The following is a 15174-nucleotide window of genomic DNA, read 5'->3' as shown; positions in this document are numbered from 1 at the left end:
AAACTTAATCAATTATATTGAGTTCAAGCTCATGTGTATGTATATGTTGAGAAAAGAAAAATTTTATTAAGTTACAAAGTTTTATTGCCAGATATTCATGACCTGTAAAGAAGGCTGAATTCATCTTAAAAGGTTATTGATATAAATACATTTTTGACTAACTAAAATTAATGTAACATTGGGTTCCAACATGTTAATTAACTAGGAACCGATAGAAAAAATCTTAAAGTTAGAAATTCTATTGAAGGGATCACCATTTTGACACATTCTCGTAGAAAGGGATAAAAGAAGTTTCATTTTATGTAAAAAAAAAAAATGTGACTTTTCAAGAAAGTCTTTGAAGGTTCATAACCTAGGGTGGAAAACACCCAAAAGTAGTTGAAAAGAAAGGTCTTCAAAAAATTTTGCTATAAAGTTATAAAAAAATAGAGATTGACAAGAGAGAGGTTTCAAGTTCAAGAAAAGACAAAAAGTTTAAAACGTAAAGAGATATGTCAAAAAAGTTGCAAAGTTTGAAGTAGTTATTATGTCCAACTAACAGTTATCATCAGTTGGGGATCATCAGTTATTGGTGATTATCACCAGTTGAAGACCAAAGACAGAAGGAGCTTATTGTAAGCAGTAGCAATTGTAGAAGAAGCATGCGCACAAGGTAGTTACTAAGAGATGCTCGCAAAAAAGAAAAAGTGTTGAATTGTATTTGTTTATAAATAGTATTAAGCTTTACATTCTGGGGATGACTTTTTGCACTTAACACCAACATTCAAAATCTCGGCAAGCCTAAGTTCTACACATTAGTTAGATATAGTATCCCTGAGATCAACAAACCTATGTTGATCATTGCTAAGAGTTGTATGTTACATTTATGCAAATTTATTTTACTTCTTTATATTTGTTTAATTATTTGTTTTATGACGTTGATTTACTTTATTATTTTAAGAATACACTTTAAAAAAATTTAAAGAAGATTTAAAATTTAATTCCAAATTTTTCTTGAATTTATTTATTTACTATTCACAATTTTCATAATAAACAGATATTCATAATTATTTTTGTCAGCCTCAAGTAATATATTGTGAAAGATATCTATCCTATGACCTAAAAAGTTAAGAGTTTGATATTAGTATGAATAAAGATTAGTATTTTTTTTGTAATATATTTATCTTCGATTATTTTTCCTCCTTCGCCTGTTCTTGAAATTTCAACATATTAATTGTAAAAAAAAGTAGTTTTTATATTTTCTTGTTTACATTTAACAAACGTAGGATTATATAAACAGCCTCTCAAAGTAAGTTACTTTGAATTTGAAACTTTTGGGAATTAACGATTAGAAATATCTACTTCGACTTAAAATCAGACTTTATTTTATAGTTTGTTAAGCATGAGAGCGAAAGTTCTTCTTAATTATACTTCATACGTGTTTGGGGTAAATAAAATTTTTTAAGTTATTTTTCCTGCTAGAGACTTTCGTGGTAAGAAACAGACTATGTCCTTTCAAAGAGTTTCTGAAGATTTTCTAGTCCTTGTACTGAAAATAACTAAAACTAGTCGAAATACAAGATTAATAAGAAAAATATTTGAAATCCACAAAATTGAAGGTTTTTTGAGAAGTTTTTGAGAATTTTCAAGTCCCTGACACCCAAAATTGCTCAAAAAATAGGACTGATAAAAAATTATTCTAAGTTCACAAGACTGGAGATCTTTCGAGGAGTTTTTGAGGATTTTGAAGTCTCTGACACTCAAAACTGCTCGAAAAATAGGACTGATATGGAAAATATTCTAAGTTCACAAAACTGAGTGAGATCCCTGACTTCCCTCAGAATTACTTGAAAATCAAGAATTGATGAGAAAATTATTGTAAGTACATATGACTAAAAGAACTTTCATATTTCTTCCAGAATTGGTCGAAAAGTAGAAAATGAGGGAGAAATTATTCTAAGTCCACGAAATTAAATGAGTTCACAAACTTTCCTCAGAAATTGCTTGAAAAATAGGAACTTACGGAAAAATATTTTAAGTTTACAAGAGACATGATAGAGCTCAAAAAGTGATATCGAAAAAGTTACAAGGCTCAAAACAGTTATCAACGGTTATCATCGGTATAAGATTTAAGACACGAAAAAAGGTCGTGGACGATAGCAATTATGGAAGAACTCCCAACCAACAGTACGATCATAAACAATCATAGATAATTGATAGCAGCGATTGAAAGCAAGCATGTATGAAAGACAGTTGCTAAGTAGTACCCGTGAAAAGAGAAAAACAGTAATGATTCATCTGCCTATAAATACTACAAAGCTTCAAACAGATTGCAAAAACGAGCAAATCTGAGAATCAGAAAAGTTTGACCAAGTGATAAGACTGTTGCGATGTTTTTTTGTGAACAAGTGGAATCAATATGCCATTTACGTTTTACAAGTAACAGTACCCCTTATGCTGTATGGTTAAAATGTTGTTGCTGGATGCGGATGCCAAATGGTGGGCTGTTTGGTTTGCTGTGATTTGGTCGCTTGAGACACACACCAAAAATATAATATTTTCTTTTAAATATACTCTTCAACGAACTAATGGGTGCATAACAGGGTGTATGTATTTAATGTCTATAAAGTGCTGAATTTTGTACTCAGTTGCGTAGTCCTTGTACCCCTTTAATTTAATTTCTTCTTTGGCAGACAAAAAATACATAAAAATATATGGTAGTTGGTAGCTGTAAAGCACCAAGTAATGGAAAATTATCAAGGCTGAAGTGTAAAGACATTTTACTTGGCGAAAGAGGAAATGCAGGGAAAGGAAAAAAACTATCATGTCACCTTAGAAGTTAAAAGCTATCTTTCTTGGCTAAGGGGCCCTGTTCATGCAATTTCGGAAAAGTAAAGCTTTAAAAGTTATTACCAGGAATTATTTACTAAAGAAACAACTGTTGTGTTTGCCATTAAAAAAATTTATGTCGAATTTGAGAATTTATTAAAGAAACAATGAAACATAAGAACACCCGTGATTGTTTGAAGTATTTCAATTGTTGTACCCTTTTGCCAATTTAGTGTAATACGACTGCAGATTAACTTTCAGTAGTTCCTTTCTGCAATGTTTGACATTGTCTATGACTGGACCCAAGGTCCTAACATCACTAATGTTTGTGTGCGCTGTCGCCCGTTCAAATTCATCACATGCTTGTCACACGCACACAAACGTATAAGAATCTATTACAAGACGAGAACAATAAATACATATATCATTAAATTTTATTATTAATTAATTTTTAATCTTAACCATCTATACATAATTGTATTATCTAAGTATAAAGTTCTCACAATTTTATATTAAAAAGCTTATCTGACTAGATATACTCCTTACATGTGTGAGTAATATTTATTAAAATGGTTTGCGTTTTAAAATTATGAAAATTATAACACAAATGTTAACTAGAAATGTTAACTTATGAAAATTATATTAATTATATTTTTTATTTTAAAAAATATATTGATTTTAAATATATTTATTTAAAATATAAATTTTATCTTATCTCTAAAACCCCTAAAAGTTTACATCTCCGGTGCATCACATCCTAATTACACATTATAGTGAACTATAAATTTAAAAGAAACGTAGAAGCCACATCTTATGACTTAATTTTAGCAATCTTGCATTTAAAAAAATGAATTTAAAAATAAATATTTTTCAAAATAAAATAAAAATAACTTATCCTTCTTAAATTTAAAAAAAATTAAATAAAAATCTTTTATAAATAAAAAAATATAAATTATTTTTTACTTTTGAAAATAATTTGATAATTATATACTATATAATTTTTAACCCTGTTGAAGAGTTTATCAACACTCATTATACCAGAAACAAATTTTTGGAGCACTAACTTAAAAAGTGGTTAGTAGAAACCACTTTATAACAATATATTTAGAGATTGGTTAATCGATCTCAAATCTTTGCTTTTATATTCACTACTCTTTAAAGTCACTTTTAGAGAGTGGTTAACTGCTCGCCAAAGTCTTTAACTTTTATAAATGAAACACGTTTAACTAATGAATCTCTTCGTCTTATTAACAAAGTTAGTCATTTTTACCTCTTTAAGTTTTTTTTGTCTTTTATGCATTAACAAAATTGGTATCTTTAGTATCTTTCACGTCTGTAAATTCTCTTTATCTTCTCTTTTTTGTAAGTTTTCTTTTTTCTTTCATATCTATAAGTTGATATATATTGTTCTTTTTTTCTCTATTTACTTGTGTTTGTTTCATGGATATGTAGATTGTTAAGTTAAATACAACGTATAAACTTAAGATTCAATTTTGATTTGTGATAAAAGTGAAAAAATTTGAATATTAGACCTATAAATTAAAATTTAAATATAATAATAAATTAATTTTAGTTTGTAATAGAAATCTAATAAAGAAATAAATTTTAAATCTTAGATTCACAGTTTATACATATACTTTAAAAAGCAGTTTCATGCGAAACTGCTCTTTAATCTTATACCTATGCTTTAAAGAATGATTCTAAAACCGCTCTCTAATCTTAATATTTGAGAATAGTTGTTTAACCGCTCTTTTAAATGCAACAAATTTGGTAATGCAAGATTTTAAAGTAGTTTTAAATACTCTAATTTAAAATAAAACTACTCTTGTATCTCCTTTCTAAGACCGAAAGATAATCAAGAATTCCATTGGTAACCAACAACACATTTAACGAAGTCAGTGTATCCGTAGGATCAATCAAATCAAGTAACCCTATGTTTTTCCTACATGAGATTCAATTAATTAAAAGAGTCATGATGCCTGTTTCCTACAAATTTCAAAAGCAAAAGCCATTGGATTCACCATTAAAACGTCTTGGTTGCAAGGCTAAACATTTTTGTGAACACGCAATTATTTATAATTTTCAAGTGATTGAATTCATTATAAAGCAACATTGCAGACATTTAGAAACAATTAGAGTTGCTAATACAACCTTACAATTATTCCCTTAATAAACTAGTCTAGCTAGCACCCTGACCCTGTAAAAAAGTTCTAAACTTATTTTTAGCAAATTAAAGAATTGAAAGCTTCATACAACAGTACCCTTTTTTGGCATTCCCATGAATTCAACACCCTCAAATCTAGCTTCCCTAACCTTTGGGCAAAGTAGCTTGCATTAAGATCTCAAGCTCCTTTCCAAATGGAACCTTTACTGTGTCTGGGGAAACATCTGTTGAGGGAAATAATTGGATTCAGGTTGGATCTCCTTGAAGTCTTCCACTGCATGGTGGTGTAAATGCCACTCCCTGTCTGAAACAAACTGCCTGGCCATGATGGCTGCTCGGTTTTCAGCTATCAATTCGCGCAATGCAGCACTGCATCTTATGGAGAGATCAGCAGGAGAAAGCCAAGAATCACTCCTAGATGACAGAAGAGAGAGAGCACACCCTCCTGATGATAAGTATGGAAAACCTCCAACCATCAGCATATTGTCTATCAACAAAGAAAGTTATACTGAGATTACTTATATCAATTTACTTATCATTATCAATATTATTTTTTCTCTACATACATACATGCATAAATGCACCTCATTTGTAATTATCTTTCAGTAAGATAATAAAAACGAAACATAGAAGAGATTAAAATGTATGAAGGACAAATCAATAGTGTGATTCCAAATGTATCCTTACAAATTAAATCTAGCAGTTATCCTTTGACCGCAAACACCACAAGTAGCCCTTGTGAGTTCAAAATAAAAAATGACCTAGATATGAAATGAATTATTTCATTCAAGAATATGTATTCGTAGTGAGCTAAAGAAGTAATAGCTCAATCATTGTATTAGATATCAGATCGGTATGACCTATGAAAGCAGTGTTAATATGTGATTTATTGTATTCAGCCCTTTCATTAAAGCTGAAAGCTAACCTGAAACATTGCAAACTTGAAGAACAATATAATTTGATCAACACATTCTGCTGAACAAGAATGTTACAGTTTATTTTATGTAAGACTATCTTATTACTAGATGTACGCATATTGGTCCACGTGCTTGAATCACAAATTTACACCCATGAGCAAACCATTATTATAAGTACCCCAATATAAAACTTCAGTGAGTTTGAGATCACTATCATTTTGCATGAGGTTGGATCAGTAGTTTGTCTTGACCATGCATCCACTCATCTTACCTAGATGTTTAAGATTTTTTTCACAATGGTGTATTAATCCCGTTGAGTGTTTAAAACTTGTTCGCTAGTTTTCTGTTGAGCTGAAAATTGTATGAGTTTAAATATCCTTTACATTTTTTTAATAAATCTTCGTTGCTTAAAAAAAATTGTTTCAAGATTAAAAGTTATATTAAAACCTGTCATCACTTCTACGTCACCTCACTTTATTTTCTAATCTAAACCAAACATGGATGATTTAAAGTTAAGAATTGATCCGCTCAATCTCACAATAAAGCATTCCACTAGATAATGCCCCCAATGCATGTTCACAGAAGCGAACACGTTAGTGAATGAATAAAATATTGCCATACCTTTCCTTTAACCCTACAAGGGTTTGGAAGGAAGAAACATCCATTATTTTTTAGCTACTAGTCATGAAAATAATATCAGAGAATGTACATATTACCAATCAATTCTAACAGGTGTCGTTGTTTCTTAAAATTATCATAAGTGAGCATTATATCATCTGAGCTATTCACAAGTAGAATTTCAAAATTAATTTTCTTAAATTTATAAATGATGCCCGAAAGTGTAGATAGAGTCAAAATCATTAGTGGAGTTGGAGATGTCTTTTCTCAGGTGCGGAATGAAACAAAAAATTAAGAAAGAATTAATAGAAAAATTTGAAATGAATAAAAGAGTACTACAGCTGATTATCATGTCTTTAATTAATGAACCAACCCATCATATGAAAGATTAGGAGCATAGAAACCTTAATCAATTTATATGTCAAGGACACTCCAACAAAAAGGTTAATCCAGTAATAAAGCCTACTGAGCCCCATCTAAGCTTCGTAAGGGTACAAATCACTTCATACTTAAGTCATCATTCCTATTACTATAGTAGTCAAGTTTAATTTGCTTAGTTTGAGATTAGACGAATTAGTTGGTTGAGTCAACACAACTATTTTGCTATGAGTTTGTTATAGTTTCTCTTCTACATGCTCACGTTATATCAATGGCATTGTACAAATTAACTGACTACTTGTTACAATGCATTTTTATAGCCATCAAAGGCATGTTGTTATTTGAATTTGAAATGAACATAGTTTAATAATTATTTTACAAATCATTTGATGTATAATTTCATTTGTTGTAAATATAAAATTGATGAAATTTTAAATTTTTATTTTCAATTCTAAATTTAAAATATTCCAAGTGGATCATATCATTTTCAGCTGCTTCAACAGCATATAGCACTACTTAATTGCTTCATTCTTGAAAATTTGATCCTATATGAATTCCTCCTGTAACAAATTTTAGTATTATATCAAAATCAGTTGTCTGAATTCATATCCTGAAGAAAGAGAGGGTGAATATACTATGAATTGTACAGTTTAAATTAGTGTACACAGTTTATTTTTACTTTTGTATTTTTCTACTGGTAACTACAACTATACTGTTTTGACAAAAGGACCAATTGGTACAAGTGTCCATTACCTGTCGCCAGAGAAAGGGAGAAAAACAAAACAAGCGAAAATCAAAACTATGTATAGACCAGCAACTGTTACTTGGTAACCCTTCAGCACGTGAAATAGTACAACGTTAAGGTTTCTAATGCTTTCGACCTTTGAAATATGCAATTATGATGAAACGAAATAATTAATTATGTGAGAAATTAGAGTAAAATTTTGGATGGTAAATCGATAATATATATTGATCAATTCAAAACAAAATACTTCCAATGTTGTAGTTACTGATTGTTCAATCAAAAGTCAAAGCATGAAAAATGATAAATTAATATATGCATGCAGCTGAAACAAAATTAATGCATCGACATGTACAAATTTCACAAAAATGTTATAATACACATATCTTTAGGATATCTAATAGTTAGCAATAGAATATTTCAATCTTGTAGTTCTTTGTTTTGTTAATTTTGTCACTAACTGAAAAATCTATCCAAAATTTATTTCAGTTCAGTACATCCAATATTATAAGACTTCATTCAATTATTGAGTAAAGGGAACTATAATAAGACTCAACATAAGATGACAGATAGAAACCGCATCAAATAGCATGATAGAAATTCAATGTTGCTTTTGCAAAAAGCATATGAAATAGCTGCAAATTCACCAAGACCCATAAAATGTGAATTAACACCATTTACCTTGTGAAGAATTCCTTGCAACAGAATCATGGGAGCTCTTTCTTCTTCTCTCATTGTGACCTGCCAGTCTCCTCCTACAACTTCTCTTAGAATCGTCAAACTCCGATACGACATGAAACCTAAAAAGTCCAATTCCCACCACCATATTTTCTCTATTAAAAATCTAAATCTAAATCAACTAATGAACCAATCCTAAAAAATATAATAATAACAAAAACTTAAACAATAGTAACCCCCACACACATATACTTATATACAGAGCGAGTTATCAAGTAAAAGAACTACTTTTATTTGAGAGTAGGAAGATAAAATCAATCATATGATCATACAAGAAACGTCGAGATTCAAGGCAGCTTAAACTCATGATCACATACAAAGGACACGTGAGTATTGAGTTTAAGCATTTTTTAAAAATGATATTAAGAACGTATAAAAAATTTATTTTTAAAATTTTATGAAAAATAGATATTATTTTTCGTTTAGTTACAATTACAAAATCAGCAATTTTTATTCTAAAAGTTAGTTTTAATTTTATCTTTTTTTCTTTTAAGAAACTACTCAGAAACGATATCTCAAAATAATAAAGACAGACTATTTTTTCAAATTCTATTTTTTAAAAAAGTTTAAACTAACTCATTAAAAAAAATAAAAGTGATTTTGATTATTGATATAAAATAATTAAACTCCAAATCTTGATTATTCAAGATAAAATCTAATAATTAATATTAACGACTCTGGCATATATATATATATATATACACACACACCTAAGCAAAAAGATAGAAGTCCTATGACAATCCAAGTGGCATTCAAATCATTCGTAAAAAAGTTAATATTATTTTTACATAATTCAGCTAATTGTTAGTTAAATTTATTCAAATCTATAAAAACACGTTAGAGAATAGTTATATTTGAAGTGAAAAATAATGAGAAAAAAGGGTAAGTCTTGAGTAAGTTCATTTAAACCACAAGAAGAAAAGAGTAACAGAAGACTAAACTCAAACAACTAAAGTTTGTGAGAGATTTAATTGTTAAACTAAAGAATATAACATCTTTATTCTTCAGATACCGGAAGCGTCACAGCAAAATAAAACGAAAAATCATATCAAGGCAAGGTAGATTTGTGTAAAAAAGAAACATGCAAGGTTTGAAAGGTATCCACAAGAGTATCATATGATTATTCTTCCGAAATAGTCACAACAAAATATAATACAAATAAATATATATTAAGAAAATGATACTTTTCAGTTACCCTTACAAATCACAAATCTAGACTCTTAAACAAAAGATTCGAGAAATATCAGATTTAAACAGGATCCTCCGAGAAATGAGTTCACAGAATTAAATAATATTCCATCTTCATTGTTCTGGGTCATTAAAAAACAATAGGAAAAATCAAGGTAAAGTATGCAGAAGAACAAAGAGAGAGATAATGATAAAATGACCTGCTACACTGCTGACAGAACCTCTGCTCCATCCCTAACACCACAACTTTGGGAGCCTTGGAATGCATCTCACAAACCTTGTGCCTCCGGTGGTAGTCCTTCGCATTCAGCAGCGCCACGTGGCATCCCTCCACCTGACACCTCGGCACTGTAGCCGCCGTGAACCCCACCGTCTTCACCCCACCACCGCCGCCGGAATACCCTTTCCCTCTCTTATCCCCCAACACCAATCCTCCACCACCACCTCCGCCGCCGCCACTACCACTCCCACTGGCGTCCTCAAAGTAATGCCTCTTCCCAAGCTTCAAGCACATGAGATGCGGGTCCGGGTGCACGTGCGACCCATCTCCCACGTACGGATTCTGCTGCTGGCGCTGACGCAGAACACCGTCGTTTCGGGGGAGAAACATGAGCGCGTTGGCTAGTCCAGCGGAGTCGTGACGGTTCGCGGGGACAGAACTCTCCGCCGCCGTGACGCCGCCAACGACGGTGTTGTTAAAAGCGTTGACTAACCTGGAACCGTTATTACTATTGTTGTTATTATTAGCAGCAGTAGTGGGGGTGGTTGTTTCCCATGTACCCCAAGCAAAACTGTTACTGTTACTGTTTCCATTTTGGTCTCTGTTGCCAAGACAGAACATGTTCCCTTCAAACTCCATCACTCTCTCTCTCTAAAAACTTTTAATTTTAGGATGCAAAGAAAAGGAACAGTGGTGTGAAATACGGAAGCTATGGGAATAGGCCTAGCGGTGATGATATGATAGTGGTGATGATGACGATGAACAGAAGTGGAACGGGGGAAGGAGCATTTCTGAGTGAGATATTTTCTTTCTCTTTTTCTTTTTAGTTTGGTATGAAAAGGGTATAGAGAGAGGTTTCTTGCTTTGTTTTGGTACAATGGAGAGAGTTTAAAGTACTCTCTCAATGGGGGAAAAGCTGCAAGGGCTAGTGATTCCTAGAGTGAGAGGGGAACGGGTGAAGTGCTTCCAAAACCACACGTAAGAGGAAAATGAGTAATGATAGTAAATGGATCAAAGATAAAGCTAGAGAGAGAGAGAGAGAGAGAGAGAGAGAGAGAGAGAGAGAGAGAGAGAGAAATGAGTGATAAGACATAAGCGGATCAGAGGACACTCTCTCTCCCCACTCTGTTTCTCAGCTGAATAATGCTGCTTGCTTGTATTCCAAAAACAACTATTTTAAATTAGGTTTCAAGATGCTGCACCCTCCATGTGATGTTAATCGAATATTTCTTGTAAATTTTTGGTAAAATTAAGGATAAAATATTTTATTTTAAATCATTCCAAATAATCTGTATCCTAAAAATGACTTGAAATTTTCTCTTTTTTAATTTATAAGATGAAATCTTTTTAAATTGTCAATAAAAAATTTACAAATCCTACATTTCAAAAGCGTGTTTATTTTTTAAAATTAATTGTAGTTATCACAAAAGCATTTCTTAATGACGAAATAAATGAATTAAATTGCATGAAATTATTTTTATTTAATTTATGGTTTTAACTTTAAGTTTTAATCAATATTTCTTTTACAATAATCTTATTCAGAAAAAAAAATTAATTATTTAAATTTAAACATCTTATGATATATATATATATATATATATATATATATATATATAAATTTATTATCAAATATGGCCTTCCAATTGAGTAAATTTTAACTTTGAAAACATAAATATAATTTCAATGAAGTTTTTATTCTTATGCTTTTCCCTTGGTTTGAATAGTTCTGACATACGTTATTAAGAATTAATATTTTGATAAATAAATATTATATTAAATAATTTTCATTCAAAATTATCACTTTAATAATATGGTATATTTAGAATTACAATATAAGGAAAATTATAAATTTAATACATTACCAGTAAAAAAAATCAAATATTAATACGTAAATAAAATAAATAATTAAAAGTAATAAATTATTATTAAAAAATTTATCGAATAAAAAATATATAATAAATATTATATTTTGAATAAAAAAATTACACTTTGAAAATATTGAAATTCAGTACAAACAACTGAAATTAACAAAACTGATAAAAATAATGAACTAATCAAACTCAGAAGAGCCTGAATCAAAATAATATGAACTAAATTTAAATAAATAAAAATTATATAAAATATATATTTTTTAATACTATTGTAAGTAGTTCAGAATTCTTGGTGTTCAAACTAAAATATTATACATGGCCACTTTTTATATAGATATAAAATTTATATAAAATTATATTTTATAAATTAAATATGTAAATTTGGATATAATATGTGATTAAAAAAACTATATTTTTATATCAGTGTAAGTTATACATATTTTTGTACGGATAATAACTTTATATAAAATATAATTTTTATCAATTTAATTATTGTATTATAATTATATCTTATTTTAATTATTTGGCTCAAATTTTATTAACTTAAATAATTACAAAAATATAATCAAATAGTCTTTATTGTTATATATTTCAAAAGTTTATATTATACTAATTTTTAATGATAAAATATTAAATAATTTTAAATTAATCTAAAATTTTGTAATATTAAAACTTTTAATTTAATAACTAAATTTTAAATTAAATTATCTAATAAAAATTTATCAAACGATATAAGAATATATATATTACTACCCTCATTTCTTACAAACTTTTAACATATAAATAGATAATATTTGAAATATTGTTAATATTTAAATTATATAAATAAATAAATTTTAGTTTAAATTTACTCCATTCATATATATTATCTTTTTAATGATTATATTATACTCTGTCATTGTGTAATATTTTTACTCTTATAATCTTTTGAAAATTATAATTTTTCATTTTTATGAATTATTCACTCAAAATAGTTTTAGTTTATAATTTTTTTTGCAAGTTTTTACACGTCCTATCATGATTGTTTTCTTTTATAAATCATAATTTTACATTTTTTTATATTGCTATATTTTTATATTATACACAATAAACGTTTATGCATGATACAGGTTATCACGCTATTACTCATACAAATACTTACTCCTGATCGGAAAAAACATTTGACAAATATTGATCAATCTTAAATTAAGAAACCGAGAAACACATAATAATTTTAAAAAGAGATAAATAAGTAACAACAAAAGATAATCCAAGAAATTGAACTTGAATTTCCCGTGAGCAAGTCACTAATAGCTGAACACTGTGGTCCAAGAGAATCTCAAGCTCCAAATTGTATTTCAATTTCTGTTTTCTAATATCATGAGTACGGCTTTAAAAGAGGAAGAGATTTTTATTTTATTTTTTAGGTGTTATTTGTATTGTTTAAATTTTGTTTTAGTAAAAGTTATTCAATATTATTAAAGATTGCTGACGTAAAATGTTAATCTTAATTAAAGAAAAACATGAAAAATTCATTTTGTTTTTTACCTTGAGTATTTTTTGAGAGTCATAAAAGTTGTGTGGTAAGTAGAACTAACAACAAACTCTTGCATAGGGAGTTTCGTGAATGATGTTTGTTGGTTGTTGGCCAACATTCTATTTTCGAGTGAGATCAAATTGTGACATAACTGGAAAGGGAAAAAAAAAACCGTACATTGAGTAAAACTAAGTCTTTGAATTCGATAGTAAGTACTCAATCCAACGGATTTGCTACATCAATAGGAAATAGACTTGGTGGTTCAAACCTGCCTGCAAATATTCAAGTCATGACTTGAAAGTTAGGTACACATAATCGTAAATGATCTTTGAAATAGCACGTTTTGTATGAAGCTTAAAATCCAACGACTATCCTTAAAAAGATTAATTGCAGGACCACTTTCCACATTTTGGCTTCTACTTCAACAATTGGCAAAGATCCACCGATCGAGGAAGATAGATTTTCCTTTTATATCACTTTTCAAATTAGGTATGACCATTAACAGGGAGATTCATTTGGTTGGATCAACTTCATTAATCCAATGAATTCAATTTTTCTATCTCATAATTAGGTTTATTTTATTTGTTTTTAATTGAACCAATCCCAATTAAACCAAAGTGATTTTTATATATATGTTTTCAGATTAAGAATTCTTTTCTTCTGTTAATAAATATTTTAATTAGTATTCTGAATTCGAACATTTTCTCTCTATTCCGTGGTGCTTGCTCAGTTGCTCTTGTCAGCTTCTTCTCAATGGCACCGTCACCCTGTCGTTGACTCTTTTTGACGGCGATTGCTTTCTCTTGTTGGCCCTATTCAAACATAATGATAATTTATATTTTTAAATTAGTATTAGCAACACTAACTTAATGAAACAAAATTAATGAAATATTTTGAAACGTCATTTTGGTCAATGCTTTATCTAATGTTTTTATCGTATTTTGTTCACTCTTTATGGTCCCATTTTATCCTCCTTTTTTATCATGACACAAAATCCACCAACACCGATCCTAGTTTCAGGTTTCTAATTTTTATTGTAAAGCATTCACTGAAACCCATCGACTGAAATAGTCCATTGACATATTTAGTTTGATTTTAAAACTTGATTTGATTTGTATATCAACATAGTATAAATTTAGAATGAATCAAATGGCAAATTATTTTTAAAATCAATATCAATGTAGATAACAATATGATAGTTTAAATTATTCTGAAATCCGTTGCTGAGTTCATTATTTTGGGAGTATTTTTCATCACTTTCAAACAACTGAAAACAAATAGGTAATACCGAAATACAATGAGGCCAATTCATTTCGTGTGCTTTCCATCTTATTTTTCTTTCGATTTCTGAATTTAGTTTAATTGATAATGTTCATTCCTTTAATCCATTTTATTCTACAACTTTTTCATGGTTTTTGGAATATTATAGATTTTTAACATTTATCAAAATTGTTATTTTTTACCACTAAATGCGTGAATCAAGTCATCTAAAATTATTATAACTTAATTTATGTTCTCGTGTAAATCTCTAAAAATATGGACGATTCATCTACACCGTATAAAGAACTGCAGGGAATGCTTTTGTTCTCTTTTCATGTCCATCTCAACTTGTTTATCTATTTGCGTGATGTACCGTATCTCAACAAGTATACCCACTGCCTAGACCTTGAACCCCTATAGTTTTCAATTCTCGCAGACCTCGTCATAACTGAGAATGAATGATAAAGAATGTAGTAAACAGTCAGCTTTTCAGTTTAGGACTATAAACTACAAGAATGTGTTTTGGTTTACAAAGAAAAAAATTGTACTTAATAATACTTATGAAGGTAATATTTATAATACTTTTTTCTTAGTAAATAAGTCATGAATGCATTGTTAAATTAGTAGAAGCTGATCTATAATCTATACAATATAAAAGTTAGCGTATATCTCAATATTGTTGAGATTGGAGTGGATGGTAACGGTAACAAAAATATAATAATTTTTAAATGTTCAAGTTTTTATACATTTAAAA

At 29.1% G+C, this 15174-nt stretch overlaps 1 protein-coding gene across 1 annotated transcript; it reads right to left on the bottom strand.

Moving 5' to 3' along the window:
- Nucleotides 1-5175: 5175 nt before the first annotated feature.
- Nucleotides 5176-10412, bottom strand: LOC113849558 (squamosa promoter-binding-like protein 7). Its single transcript, XM_027479548.1, has 3 exons — nucleotides 9754-10412; nucleotides 8309-8427; nucleotides 5176-5417 (listed from the first exon to the last, which is right to left on the bottom strand). The coding sequence occupies exons 1-3, from the start codon at nucleotides 10410-10412 to the stop codon at nucleotides 5176-5178; spliced, it is 1020 nt and encodes a 339-aa protein (XP_027335349.1).
- Between the last annotated feature and the right edge of the window lie 4762 nt (nucleotides 10413-15174).

The sequence above is a fragment of the Abrus precatorius genome, unplaced genomic scaffold (assembly GCF_003935025.1).
Source record: "Abrus precatorius isolate BTA unplaced genomic scaffold, Abrus_2018 Scaffold9, whole genome shotgun sequence".
NCBI classification, from domain to species: Eukaryota; Viridiplantae; Streptophyta; class Magnoliopsida; order Fabales; family Fabaceae; genus Abrus; species Abrus precatorius.
Note: the sequence above shows the minus strand (reverse complement) of the source record. Positions and strands in the feature narration are given on the sequence as shown.